This window comes from Peromyscus leucopus, chromosome 8b (genome assembly GCF_004664715.2).
Source record: "Peromyscus leucopus breed LL Stock chromosome 8b, UCI_PerLeu_2.1, whole genome shotgun sequence".
NCBI classification, from domain to species: Eukaryota; Metazoa; Chordata; class Mammalia; order Rodentia; family Cricetidae; genus Peromyscus; species Peromyscus leucopus.
This window is the reverse complement of record NC_051086.1, coordinates 29,733,600-29,748,735: the sequence shown is the minus strand read 5'-3', so window position 1 is coordinate 29,748,735 and position 15,136 is coordinate 29,733,600. Positions and strand designations below refer to the sequence as shown.

General features: G+C 45.4%; 1 protein-coding gene across 2 annotated transcripts in view; it reads right to left on the bottom strand.

Moving 5' to 3' along the window:
• Abcc1 (ATP binding cassette subfamily C member 1) overlaps positions 1-12,904 on the bottom strand; it is a 114,339-nt gene extending 101,435 nt beyond the window's left edge. The window contains exon 1 of one of the 2 annotated variants that reach the window (XM_028858395.2): positions 12,631-12,904. In XM_028858395.2, coding sequence (XP_028714228.1) covers positions 12,631-12,678 — 48 coding nt within the window. In that variant the 5' untranslated portion in view covers positions 12,679-12,904. The remainder of the gene's footprint in view (positions 1-12,630) is intronic. The other variant, XM_028858393.2, reaches the window with a different exon arrangement.
• Between the last annotated feature and the right edge of the window lie 2,232 nt (positions 12,905-15,136).

Here is a 15,136-nt window from a genome sequence, read left to right as displayed (position 1 = left end):
GACTCGGACTTTCACTCTTTTCCTCTCCTCCATCTTGGCTGGTGACCTCATCATGATGCAGACAGCCATGTGGTTGGCAGCCATCTTTTACTAAGGTTTACTAAGGTTAAAAATACATTTAGCCCTGATGACCTCTCTATTCATTTTATTTCTTTCTAGAATAAGGAAGCAACAAGCCTCAAATATTTGGGATTGGTATGGATTTTTTGTATGATAATAGAGATGTAAAGCTATATTTGATTCAACACTGGTTTATAGTATACTCTACATGATAATAGAAATTTAAATTTATAAAGATCTAATTCAGATTAATAAAAGCTAACAGAGATTTACACCTATTTCTTCTAGAAAATTTAAATAAATGACTTCATGTTTGATAAATGGGGTATCTAATAAACAAGATATATATTCTATGATGAAGTTTCTGGTCCCCCCATAGGGTATTTTTCTCAGAGGGTCCTTTTCTCAGAGTTGGGCTACACCCCGACTCATAAACCCCTTTTTCCTGTTCCCATTCGGCCCTGGGATCTTTAACCTGTCACTCTTCTTTGCCTTCTCAGGAGACAGTAAGTCCTAGCCTTATGAAAGCTACTAACATATTGGAGACTTAGGGACTACTAGTTGACGGTCAGCCATCCGTACTTAATGGACAGATAGTCCTCAAATGCTCAGAGATCTGCAGAATATGGCATTTAAAATGTTGATCAAAAAGCTTATTATATCAGACAGAGACTCCCAGATCCTAGCAGTGACTCAAGGTCTCTGAAGAAGATTGTAAGGCACCACGCTGTTTCTACCTGGATTATGGCAATGCTGACCTCTGGGCAAGATGCCCCAATGTGACACCTGCCACCAACACCCAGGGCAGACTGGACAAACAGCAGGACATCAGAGAATTGATTGCACCCCTTTTGCCTAGACAAAGTAAGATCAGTCTTCTCTATGTCCCTCTTCCACAGAAAAAACTCCCACCTTATGGGCCTGGCAGCTGAAGATTGATGCTGTTCTGATACTTCTGCCTCCAATGATGTGGAGACCTGGGTATGGCTAACTGGGTATGAACTGGTCCCTGTCATTTTTAACAGATTCTAAAGCTGCTTGGTCTGCACTCAGATATAATTTATCCTTCTCAGATCTCTGATTCCATTTGATGACCAGGCTTTGTTTCAGCTGCCTTCTCAGTTCTCTATGTAAAACTCACATGCCTCCCTCTCCTAGGGCTACTACTAGGTCTAGACACAACTTACCTTGTTACCAGATCAGATAAACTCACAGAACAGAATTCAATGTAACTTTTTACTATTGACTGCTCTCAGTATCTCCTGGAGAATTAGATAAAAGAAACAGCTTTAAGGTTTGTTTATATGAGTATAGAAAAAGCTGTCTCACTTCTGTCACTTACATATCCTCCTCAGATCTGATGATGTTTAGGGAAGTCTCCCTCCTCCTGCACTCACTCAACCACTTCCATTCAGTAAATTTCCTCTGGTTATAGAATTAAAGATATGTTTCATTGGGCTGAAGCCAGGAAATGTTCATACCTTTTAACCAAAAGCTATGACACCAAGATGTAAATCTGTTCCAGTTGCTTTACAGACATTTACAAGTACCTGCACAGATCGACCCCTCCTCCAGACTTGTGCCAAGGCCAATCAACAGGGGGTCCTCCAGGTAAGCCATCCCCTGCACCAGCTCCAAGGATGCCAACCAGGCAAATACTGACAGGTTAACTTCACACACATGCCCACTCATAAAAACTCTGTTATCTCCTAATTCATTTACAGGATGAATAGAGGCATTTCCACCTCCAGAGAAACAGCAGATGCGATGGCTCCTGTACTCCTGATTTGGTGTGCCATTCCCCCAAGCTTCTGAACATCACTGCTGCAACCTGTCTTCTCAGCTCCTTCAAGGAACAGACGCCTGAGATCTCCACAATGACAGCTAACTGAATGCTTCTTCACTCACACCTCCCGCCATGTGTGACCCCCAACTTCCCCCTCCCTACTTTGCCCCTTGTCAACAAGAAGCAGTCTTGAGAATTCAACACCCTCATTCCCCCCTACTTGTTATCCATAATTTACCTTTTTATAATAACCAAAAGGGAGGAATGTTAGTATTCTGACCCACCCCTTGGGGACCCGCCCAGCATCCTGACATTATCTTATGTAAAGTCCCCTTTAAGAAAAAACTCCTCCCCCTTCACTCTCTACCACTTCTCACCAGAGGTACCATGCACCTCTCTCTTTCTCTCTCTCTCCTTCCCTTCCCCCCTCTATAATAATAAAACTTTCCATGTAGATGTCACACCTGCCATGTGAGTAACTTTCCACTGAGCCATGCCACTGTCTGCATGGTGTGCCTCACCCACAGCAGTTCACCTTGGTCCAAACCCACCAAAGCCTCTCGAACCGTTTCACATTAACACTGGGGAGGGGAAGGAGTTAGTTCAAGGTCATCCTTGGCTACATAAGGAGTTTGAGGGCAACCTGGGCTAAAGGCTCTGTCTCAAAAAAAAAGAAAAAAGAAAGAAAAAAAAGGGGGGATCACCATCAAGAAAACTGCAGTCTAGTTTTTAAAGACATTTTCTAGAAACCAGAAGAAAATCTACCTAACCAAAAAGAAAAGACTTCATTGTCATCAAAAGCTGTTTCAAGGTAGAATCAAAGGTGGCTGGAAAGTGACAATCCCAGCTCAGTCTTACCTTGTAAGCTTTTAGCTAAGGTTCTGAACCACAGGTGAGACAGGCGGTGAGAGGGGGTACAAGCTTAATTTAAACACAGAGATCCAGGGCTGAGGTGATTCCACCCTCAGCACAGCACCTTCCATCTGCTCCACCAGATAGATCAAAGGTCCTGACTGTCTTGGACAAGCATAGCTCCCTCCCTAGCCCGGCTGGCAGAGCACCCACCTGGGATTCTAGTCCCTTCTGCTAGGCTCCATGCTGCTGCAAGCCACAGGAAAACGTAATGGAATTCAGCTACTATCACAAAGGCTACTACTTGGAAAAGTCAAGGACTTCTCCAAAGGTCAAGCCATGGTTTAAGAAGTCTTGGTGACATTTTAGCTTTTGTATATATATTAGTTGGTTCCTACAGTGATTTTCTTGTAATGCTGTACGTGCTTCTAAGAACTCTTAACAGTGTATTTATCTAAAATACCTATCAAGCATCCAAAGCCAAACAAAACAACACTTGTCTCCTAGATCAGGCAGATAGCTTTATTTCTTGTGCTATTTAGGGTGAGACCCTCCTTCCTTACAGCCTTACTAATAGACTCCTAATTTTTTACCTAACCACTTCTAGGAATGTAGATTGAGCACATAAATTCCCTTCTTGACTAATGGATCATTAGCATTCATTTTGGTTGTAAAAGAAAGCCTGACAGGTCACTGCCTGAGGAAAATTCTTACCTGCCTTTTATGACCCCATAAGAATTCAAGCCTGGTCACCTTGCATTGCCAGAGAATCACTATGGGTTGTGTTTATAACTGTACACCTCAGAGACTTGAGAGGATTTAGAGGTATAAGGAGACAAAGAGGAGGAAAGGAGTGGAGAACTTGAGGATGCAGAACAGAGAGGGATAAGGAGGATTTTGACCAGAGAAAACACGTGGACGAGATGGAAGATGAGGAAGAATCAGATAGGGAACTACTAGCTGGGTAAGAACGAGATGAGAAGGACCTAGATGAGGCAGAATCAAGACGAGAGAATTAAGATAGAACTTAGAGGGAACAGTAGATAAATATAGAGAGAAAGGAGCTATGCATGAGAAAAGAACTGAAGCTGTGTAGATAGGATTTTATCTCAGAGGAATAAAGTAGATGGACAAAGAGCTTGGTGTACTTAGATTCATTTCCTGAAAATAATTCTCGCCGTTTGTAGTTTCTCTCCTGAGCCCCTGGGAAGTATAATATTAAGGTTAGTCCTTTAATATTATACAAGACCATGCATCTGTGAAAAGCTTCGGGCAGGGCTTTAAAGAGACAGTTCAACTGGTCCTATAATTCCTCTGAGCTTTTAAAGTTCAGTGATACAGAGCCAGGGATGGAGCTGAGTAGGCAGAGTGCTCACCTAGCATTTGTGAAGCCAATTTCCATCCCAACTCTGAAGAAATCGGGTCACTGATATTCCCCTATAATCCTAGCACTCAGGAAGGAGAGGCAGGATGAGAGGTTCAAGATCACCCTCTGCTACAGGTGAAGTTCAAAGCCAATCTGGGCTGCATGGCACTCGGTCTCAAATATGTACATAGGGGCTGGATATAGCTAAGCAGTTAAGAGCACAGGCTGCTCTTGCAGAGGACTCAGGTCCAATTCCTAGCATGACATGGCAGCTCATAACCATCTGTAACTCCAGTTCCAAAGGATCCATTGCCCTCTCTTGGCCTCTGCAGGCAGCAGACAAACATGTGATATACTCATACACATAAAACAAAAATAAATGTGTGTGTGTGTGTGTGTGTGTGTGTGTGTGTGTGTGTGTACATTATATTCTGTGCTATTGTGACCACATCATGCTTCTCAGGATCTTTGCTGTGGGATGTCTCTCTGTATGCTGTGAATATGTGTTGCTCTGATTGGTTGATATATAAAGCTGTTTGGCCAATGGTGAGGCAGAATAAGGTTAGGCAGTACATTCAAGCTGGGGAGAAAGAAGAAGAAAGGAGAGTGGGGCAGACGCTGCTAGCCGCCACCAGGAGAAGCAAGATATAAAGTACCAGTAAGCCACCAGCCACATGGCAAAGTATAGATTTATAGAAATGGGTTACTTTAAGATATAAGAGCTAGCTAGCAAGAAGCATGCCATGGCCATAGTTTGAAAATAATATAAGCCTCTGTATGTTTATTTGAGCCTGAGTGGCTGCAGGTCAGGCAGGACATAGAAAAACTTCCAACTACAGACCTTTGCATGAGTTTTCATTCTTTCTGGGAATTTTGTTCCAGATCCTTACACAGCCAGCTCTACCACCAAGATGGTGGGAGAAAATGTCACTTCTTGTTAAGGTGGTTTATACTCACCCTTGTTCCTCCTGGTTTAAGTCCCTGTGTGGTTTATCATGATCTGGAATTGTTTGTGGCATCCCTAGCACAAACCCCAGGAGGATATGGACCTGACCTGTCTTGTTTACAACTACATAGTAGATGCTTAATAACTTAGAAGATGTTCAATTAAAAAAAATGAAGGTGCGTGATTGTGGAGGAACAAGGGAACAAACAAGATCTTAAAAGCCACACCAAAGCTCTCTAAAGTTCAGCACTTAATCCATGCTCTCTGTAAACAAGCATGTCACCACCCAAGAGGTCAAAGAAACTGAGGTTCTCAGAGAGTAAACTCAGAAAAAAGGCAGGGAAAAGTTTCATAAAAATCTTCTTTATAACTTGAGGGTGGCAGCCACCCTCCCTGATCACTAACCCCAAGGATGAGTCCAATAGGCAAATCAAGACAGCAATAGACTCTGGACTTGTTTGCCGGCAACTTAACCGGAAGCAGTTCAAAGTGAGGGAGCAGAAAGCCAGGTGTGGTGGCACACACCTACAATCCAGCACTGAGGAGACTGAGGAAGAAGGAAGTAAAGTTCCAGGACATGCTGCCTCAGAGGGAATGAGGGCTGTTTAGCTAAGCGGGTCTAGTGCCCTCTCAGCACCCATGTAAAAGCTGAGTGCATGCATGCATTTCTAATCCCAGGGTAGGAAAGCAGAGACAGAAAGTAGCAGAAGCCCTATGGCCAGTAAGCTTAACTAAATGGGTAAGCTCCAGGTTCAGTGAGACCTCATCTCATAAAATGAATATCCATCTCTAGCCTCCACATATGAACAAAAAAGAATGAATGGCTGGGCCTGGTAAGCACCCTTTGATCTGAGCACTCAAGAGGCAGAGGCTCTGAGTTTGAGGCCAATGAGAGCTACCCAGTGAGACCGTCTCTAAAAAGAAAGAAAGAAAAAAAAAAAAACAAAAAAAACAAAGGGGTAGAGCCTCATAGCTACTCTCTATGTCAAAGACATTTTCACTGGTGACACCAAACTGTCCCCTACATACTAACAGGAAGAGTGGATGAGGGAAAACAGCTCTTGTGAAGGAAGGAAACAGACCAGGCCACTCCAAGTTCCCTCTTGGCTCACTGGAGTTTAACCTCTTTCATCTCTCATTAAGCTCCAGGGCAACTCCACATCAATTACCCAATAAGCTGCACAGCGGAAAGCCCAGGAACTCCAGGTGAGGGTAGACTTCTAGCCTAAAGTTGGTCCTCCATCTTCGTCTACATCAATGACTGTGGGTTAACCTCCAAGGGACATTTGGCACTGCCTGGAGGCATTTTTGGTTGTTGTAACAAGGGTAGGTATGCCTGGCAACCTGTGGGCAGAAGCCAGGGTGTTGTCAAATACCCTGAAGTACCCAGCGTGGTCCTACACCACAAAGAACAATGTGGTCCAACCATGAACAGGGCTGAGGTTGAGAAAGTAGGCCCTATTTTCCCACACCTAATGCTCCCATAAATACAGTGTCTTACCATAATATGGCATCTTTAATCAGCTAACCCCAAGGAAAAAAGGAAAAAGACAGACACACACCTCCACCAGGGCAGATGATATCCCCAATTTCTTGTCAAGCTAGGAGAAGCTTGTTCCAGGATGTCTGGGCTCTCCTTAGGATCCCAACTTTTAAGACTTTTATAAAAGTTCAGGCCAGTTTTTACAAGCTGGTGTTTTTACTGACCATTAAGATCTGGTCATAAAAGCCAGGCCTTTCCCTAATTGGAAAATCTAGAGCCCACAGGCATATCAGATATCTGTTTCAGAATCCTAGGGTACCCAGGAGAACAACCCTCAGCCACCCCCTCCTGCTAAGGCAAACATACCTGGGACTGAGGAAGGGTCTTCATGTCATCAGTCAGGCCAGATGGGGATGAGGTGCAGCTGAGCAACTGAGCACTTGCCTATTTGTTTAAGACCCTGGGTTCATTCCCCAGAAACACACACAGAAAGCATTAAGGAAAGAAACTAAGGGCTGGAGAAATGACTCAGTTAAAAGCCTGTACTGCTTTTGCCAAGATCCAAGTTCAGTTCCCATCACCTGCATCAGGCAGCTCATAATTGCCTGTAACTCCAACTCCAGAGCATCCAAATGTTTGGCTTCCTCAAGCACCCACACACATGCCCATACACACAAACACACAGAAACAGAGACAGAGGGAAAATTAAAAATAAGCATGGTGAAACATACCTTTAATCTCAATATCCTGCCCCCTCCAAAAAAATTATCTATCTATATAAATATAGATATGTAATTTAAAAAAAAAGCCAGATGGCAATAGCACACACTTTTAATTCCAGCACTCAGAAGGCAGAGACAGACAGATCTCAGGCCAGCATGGTCTACCGAATGAGTTCCAGGACAGCCAAGGCTACAGAGAAATCCTGTCTAGAAAAACCAAAAAATTAATTTACTAATTAATCTCAGTAGCCTGGAGGCAAAGGCAGGCCCATCTCTGTGTACTTGAGGCCAGCCTGGTCTATATAGTGACCTCTAGGCCAGCCAGAGTTCTATAGTAAGGCTGTGCTTTGATGATGTTCATGTTGATGATGATGATAATGATGATGAATCTTTTTTTAAAAATCTGAAGGCCAGGCTTGATGGCACACATCTTCTAATCCCAGCACTTGGGAGGCTGAGGCAAGATGATCAAGAGTTTAAAGCAAGCAAGCCTAGACTACTCAGTAAGATCCAAGCCAACCTTTGCCCCAGGCAGACCTTATCCCAAACAAACAAAACTTAATAACCTACTGAGTCAGGTAAGCCCCAGTTCAGCCACCTTAAGGTTGGGCTATGAAGCAATAGATCTCAATTCAAATACTAACAGACAGATGCCACATGAACTCTACCCAGGAAGAGTGCCAACCAGGTGTGAGAAAGTACAAGCAGAGGCAATGGACACTTGGCCTTCCAAGAGAGCAGTAGTAAGGAGTGGGTTCTACAGGCCTGTTTTCCAGGAGCAGCTACAGTGATGCTCAGTGCTGTCCAATATTTTTTAAGAGAAGCCAGAAAGCCAGGTGTTTATGCAAAATCCTCCAGTAATTAAATATTAGGAATGACAGCATTCACATAATTATGGTTATGGGACATGCCAGTAGTCCCAGCACTTGGGAGGCTCAGGCAAGAGAATCAAGAGTTCAGGGTCATCCTCAGCTACATTGCAAGTTTGAGGCCAGCCTGGGTTATATAAGTGTAGCAAAAAATAAAATATTAAAGATTAAGTAAATAAACAAAGTCAAGCCAGCCTAGAGGTAAGCTGGATCTAAAACCCAATTCAGAACATGTGTCTCAGGCATACACACTCAAACACTGAAACCAGGTCTACTGGCACCAGCCTATAACCCCAGCACTTAAGAGACTGAGACAAGAGGATAGTAAGTTCCAGGCTAGCCTGAGCTACAAAGCAAGATTCTGTCTAAAAAATAAAACAAAAAGTCAGACATGGTGGCATATACCTTCAATCCCAATACTTAGGAGGTAGAGGCAGGTGGCCTATGAGTTTGAAGCTAGCTTGGTCTACACATCAAGTTCCAGATCATCATTATATAGGAGATCTTGTCTATAAATAAATAAATACATTTTATTTAGTTTTATTTATTTGTTTAAATGGATGAGCCTACTGGATGCAAGGCACCAGGCCCAGGGGAAAACAGATGAACATGACCTCACTGGACTATTGCAAGACAAAATACAAAACAAAGAATAGGCGGGGCGGTGGTGGCTCACGCCTTTAATCCCAGCACTCAGGAGGCAGAGGCAGAGGCAGGCGGATCTCTGTGAGTTCAAGGCCAGCCTGGTCTCCAAAGCGAGTTCCAGGAAAGGTGCAAAGCTACACAGAGAAACCCTGTCTCAGAAAAAAAAAAAAAAAACACAGAATAACATTTTATCCTGAATGTCTCAGAGAGAGTCTTCAAGGAAGCTTGAAAGCTATTCTAGGGTTTTATGTCATTTATTCATTCAACAAGTAATTCCTGAGCACCAGATGCTGTCTTAGATACTAGGACTGGAGTCACATACACAGCAAAGAAGTAAGTAAACTCTTTGGTGTATGAGAACAAATAAGAGCTATGAGGTGGGAACAGAAAACTGGTGTACAAGAAGTGGCAGGGGTCAGGGAAAAGATGCCTGAGGAATCCCTGTGACTAGAGAGAAGAGAGTAACCAAGAGAGCAGCTGGATCAGGAGAGAGAGAGAGAGAGAGAGAGAGAGAGAGAGAGAGAGAGAGAGAGAGAGAGAGAGAGAAGGGCCAGATGTTCCAGAGCTGGTTGAACACAATAACTGGGAAGCCACTGAAGGGTGCTGAGCAGGGGAAAGGTAGGATCTGGTCTGTCTGTCTGTCTGTCTCCTCCCCTCACCCCCCAGGAAGCCATTGAAGGGTGCTGAGCAGAGGAAAGGCAGGGTTTGGTCTGCCCCCCTTTCTCTCTCACTATGATGTTTTGCTTTGTTTTATTTATTTTTTTTTTTTTTCCAAGACAGGGTTTCTTTGTGTAACAGTCCTTCCTGGCTGTCCTGGAACTTGCTTTGTAGACCAGGCTGGCCTCAAACTCAGAGAGATCTGCCTGCCTCTGCCTTCTGAGTGCTGGGTCTGGTGTGTCTTAATAGGATTCCTCTGGGCTAGAATTGGAGTTCAGCAGAGAAGAGTGTGCCTAGCAGTTGCCAGGCCCTGATCCTATCCCCAGCATCACAAAAGAATAAAAATCAAAACCATGTTCTCTGGCTTCTGGACTGATACTAGACTGCAGGGATCAAGGGGAAGACAGAGAAAAAGTGACAGGAAGCTGGGTGTGGTGGTACAGGACTGTTATTCCAGTTACTCGGGAAGCTCAGGCAGGAGGATCACAAGTTCAGGACCCATGTGGGCTACAGAGTTTAAGGACAGCCTGGGTAGTTTAGTGAGATTCTTGTCTCAAAATAAAAAGCAAAAGAGGACTGAAGGTACCAGTAGCTCGATGTATTAAGACCCTAGGTTCAGGCCCCAGCCCTACAAAAACAAGCAGTGTTCAAAAGCAGTAACAAATCAGTAGATGGCACTGCAGGCCCCAGGAGGCAGCCCTGACAAGTTTAGATACATTCTGCAAGAACAGGCAGATACATAGTAGGAGGGAACAAGAATCAAGGACACCACAGGTTTTGGCCACCAAGAGAAAGGACCACCTTCTCTGAAGACAGAGCAGCAAAGGTGCCCCAGCTCCTCTCAGGATACAGTAACATAGGCATGTCCCTGAGCCCCCCCCCTCCTCAGGTGTTCTGTGAACACCCTCCAAGTCAAGTTAACAAACAGAAGAGGCTCTGTCACTCACCACCATGCTCTCAAGGTGAAGCACCTCCAAGAGCGAAAGGTGTCCAGCAGGCTCCAGGAAAGGACGGGGACACACACACACACACACACACACACACACTCTGATCTCAGCCACAGAGGCAGTTGCCATTTGCTATGTACTCCATTATTACACATGGGGAAACTGAGGTACACAGAAAAAAAGTAACCCATCTTAGTTGCAGAACCAATGTTTAACACAATGATAGTTTGTGTGAGGCCCTAGGTTCAATCTCAGAGGGTGGGGAGTGTGTGTGCCTGCCTATCATGAGGTAAGTCTGTGCTGACTGCAACACTTAGCTTTGGAAGACCCAAGCCACCTGCTTCAGTTTGCTGTCCTTTGAGGCACAGTCTCACTCTAAACCAAGCTGCCCTGAAACTCTTAATCCTTCTGCCTCAGCTTCCCAAGTGCTGCAATTGCAGGTATGTGCCTCTACCAGGCTAACCAACCCACTCTGTATTGTGTTTGGATTCTCTAGCTACAGGGAAGTTCTTGCTTGCCAACTGCCCTCTCACTCATTCTGGTTCCAGGACTCCAGAAACAGGGCATCCAGCAAACCTAGACCAGTGGGAGGAGGGGCATAGGAGGTCTCCACGATGAAAATTGAGGGAGGATGGGAACCTGCCTAAGGTGAAGCACAGTTTATCTAATCTTAATTTTCTATGGCAAAAAGTCCCTAGAAAGAGAGAACACAAAACTGGGTTTCTTGGGTAGCCTTCTTATCTGATTAGAAGATAGAAAACACCCCAAACACATTTTAGTCATCACTGCCCAGCAATAAAATACATCCTAGTATGGGCTAGCAAGATGCTTGCTGCCTAAAGACCTGAGTTCAATCTTCAGACCCCACATGGTGGAAGGAGAAAACCACCCCCGCCTCAGGTTTCTGACTTACACATGTATGACATGGTATGCATGCCTTCATACATACATACTATATAATATATATATATTATAAAGTATGTGTGTATGTATATGTATGTATATGCAAAATATACGCACTGGTAGAGAATCTAATGTCTAGTCAACCCACTTTCGCCCACCACAAGAGAAGAAAATAAACTGGGAAATACACCAGCATCCAAGTAACACTGAGCCAGATTCCAGCTGGTCCTTGCAGAATAATTCTGTTCTCTCCACACACAGCACAGAGTAAAAAACACACAGGTGTTCTTCTGTGGCAAACAGGCACCAATCTCTTACAGGCGCCTGAATGCTAATCACTAGCATTGTTTTCAGCCCTGGAGAAACCTCCAGCTTTGTGGCTTTAAAATGGGAGTCATATATGTGTGGTAAGTATCTCGACCAAAAATGGCATCCTTTCTTACCCAAAACACTAAAGTCTGCCAGTGGGCCTTCATAGGTCACCACTCCTATCAGGGAGGTACCCCAAAACAGAACAAGAAAATACGTGTGGGCGCTAATCAGTGACTAAGAAACGGGTGTTTTTCCTGTTTCTCAAACAGAAAGAAAAGTCATTGTGTCCAGGCTCTCCTATTGTATTCACTAAATAATCAGGACAGCATGATACAGAAGTGTTCTGGAACAATGGGCAAATCGCATTACGGGGACATGAAATCCACAAGCACTGGGGATTAGAGCAGTCAGCCAGGGAACCCAGCCTAGGATCATTTCAGAAGAAAGCTACCTGAAGAGGACCTGAAGTCCCCGGAATACCCCCAGAGCCTCACAAGGTGGAAGGCACTCTACCAGGGTCCCAGGCATCTTCCACTGTACCCCAAACCCGCAAAGTGGGGTAGAAAGGACTCCTACCCTTCTCTTGGCTTATCCTTACTGTTTCCTTAAACTTTCCTGGTAGCATTTAGGCAGAAAGGAAGGATAGGATGAGAAAAACATGATACCAGAGAATAGGGAGGTAAAACAAAACGTTGGGGGATCCCCCAAACAAGGGGTGGGAAGTCCCTTTCTAGAGCTCCTGCTGGGTGTTCAGAGATGAGGGGTGTGCTGAGAATGGGGATTCTATCCCCACAAAGGACGGAAAACCCCCACTTTGCTGCCTCCAGATCAAGCGTCCCCTCTCAGGGCAGAAACCCAAAGCACAGAGGCCCCTCCCCGCACACGCCCTGCTCTCCCGGAACCGGGTCCCCAGAGTCTGGCCGCGGAGCTGCTCCCGGGCCCGGGTGGCGGGTCCCCACGTCTGCAGAGCGGGGCTCGGGCTGGGGAGCAGCTGGGCCCGCGCGTCCCAGAGTCCCCCGCGCCCCCCGCGTCCCCAGAGCCTTCCCGGCCACCCCTCGCCGCACCCGCGGCCCACTACCTACCCAAAGCAGGTCGGAGCCATCAGCGCTGCAGAAGCTGCGCAGCGCCATGCGGGCGGCCGGCTGAGCGAGGAGCCGCAGCGTCGCGCGGTTGGCCCGCGTCACCGGGATGCAGCCCCGCCCCGCCCCGCCCCGCCCCGCGCGTGGGAGCAAGCGAGGCCACTCGGTGTCCCGGGCTGGGCCTGTAGGCCGCGTCTGCAGCTCCCACCCTCTGCCAGTTCCTAACGCCGACAGGGCCGCGAGGACCCGGCACTGGGCCCTCCACACCCTGGCTTCGTCCTAGGCGATCCTAACTGTACAGTCTTTCCCCTGCTGCGGGATTTGGAGCTATTTCCTTCACAGTCAACTGGCTTGCAGCTGACGGGGTAAGGATGTGCGCTCCCAAGAAAAGAAGGGGAATAGGGAAACTGAGAGGTGAGGAAACTCGCTCAGGGCCACTCATTGAGTAGAAGTGGAGCTCTTCGAATCAGGAGCCTTATGATTCCATCCTAAACACTGAGATCTCCATCCAAAACACCTGTTGCCACCCCTCCTCCCATGGTCTGCAAAGCACCCTGGGAATTTCTCCGCTGAGTGTCGCCAGGAAATAAGTCCTTTCCTTGTTGTTGCTTGGTAGGGATTTGGGGACAGGGTCTCATATAACTAAGTTTGGCCTCTAATGCACTACGCAGATGAAGATGACCTTGAACTTCTGATCCTCATGCCTCCCCGCCCCCCTTTTTGAGACAAGGTTTCTCTGTGTAGCCCCTGGCTGCCCTGGAACTAGATTTGTAAACTAGGCTGGCCTTGAATTCAGCGATCCACCTGCCTCTCTGCCTCTCAAGTGCTGTGATTAAAGGCGTACACCACCAACGCCGGGCCATGCCTCAGCTTCTTGATAACCTAGCCAACTGGGTTAATGTGGTGCTGAGAATAGAACCCAGGGCTTCATCCATGTTAGGCAAGCACTTTACCAACTGAGCTATGCCACTCCAGCCCCTCGAAAATATTTTAATTAAAAAAATAATAATAAAGGTAAATGAGGAGGATAAGCATAATTTATGAGAATCGACCACAAGCCAGAAAATGTGTTAGGTAATGGAAACAGAGCCTACACCTACCTACCCCATGAAGTAGGCCTGGCAACAACCCAGTTATTGATCTTCATCTCAGAAGCAAGGACACTGAAGTCTAGACACCGAAGACTACTTAACAAGGTTGGAGAGCTACTCAAGGCTTCATGCTTAACAATATACACACATTAACCTAAAACTCATGCATTAACCCATAAAGTACATAGTATTATTCTTCCTCTTTTTCAGATTAGAGACCAAAACAGAAAGCAAAAGCAACTTGTCAAAGATCATTTACATGGTCAATGACTGAGCCCAGCTTTGTAACAAGGCAGTCCTACTGGGGGTCGGAGGAGAGAATAAATTAATAATACTCACCACTGTATGATACTGCCTCAATACTGCTTAAGATATAGAAACAGAAGAGCTGGACTCCAGCAATGCCTCCCCTTTCTCCTCCTCTTCTTAGGTGTTCACCTGATGCACAGTCCCCATTAGCATGTGCACAAACAGCTACAGCAAATAAAACAAAGAACAGAGCATAACCCCCCCCCAAAAAAAAAAAAAGTTCTTAATGAGGGAAGAAGGAAGGACACAGGATTTTTCTGTGACTCTTTGACTGGTCCAGGTCCTGCTCAATATGAGTGAGCGTTTGTTTGTTATTGTTATAGTAACATTACTTAATTATTTCTATGTGTGTATGTATGTGGGTATGCATGTAAATATCTACTTGTGGCATTCAGAGGACAGCCTAGGAGAGTTGTTTCTCTTGGAATCCCCAGCGCTCAAAGGTTCTAACTCAGATCATCAGGCTTGGCAGTAAGTGCCTTTGCCTGTAGAGCCATCTCTATGAGTAAGTTTTTAAAGGACAATTACTTTCAGGTGGCAATGCTCAATGCACTGTTACCCATATTTATTGAGCATCTGCTATATACCAGGGGTCATGCTAGGGCATGTTCAAATCTGATAGACCTTAGAGTAGAGCTGCATTGTCAAGTTTTAATGGTAAGGCAGCAGATATTACCCACATAATTTCATAACAGAAAGTGTGTTTACAACTGTTGCAAAATCCAGGAAGAAAGAGGGATAAAGAGAGTCAAAAGGGGGCTGGGCCTGCTCAGGTAAAAGTCAAAAAGACTTTCTGGAAAACAGCTTTTGAGCTAAACACAGAGTTGAGATTCCAGTGTGGACTGTGTTCTGAGCTAAAGAAAGCCTATAAGAAAACCATGAAGCGGCCAAGACTGGTATTGTGTGCCCATGATCTCAGTATTTGGAAGGCTGAGGAAGGAAGATACTGAGTTTTAGCTTGTAAGTACTGATGCACAACATGAGAACCTGGGTTCTGATCTCCTGCATCCATGTCAAAAGTGTTAAAAAAAAAAAAAAAAAAAAAAAAAAAAAAAAACATCCACATGGTGTACACATCAGGGCACATCTATAACCCTGATTCTGCAAAG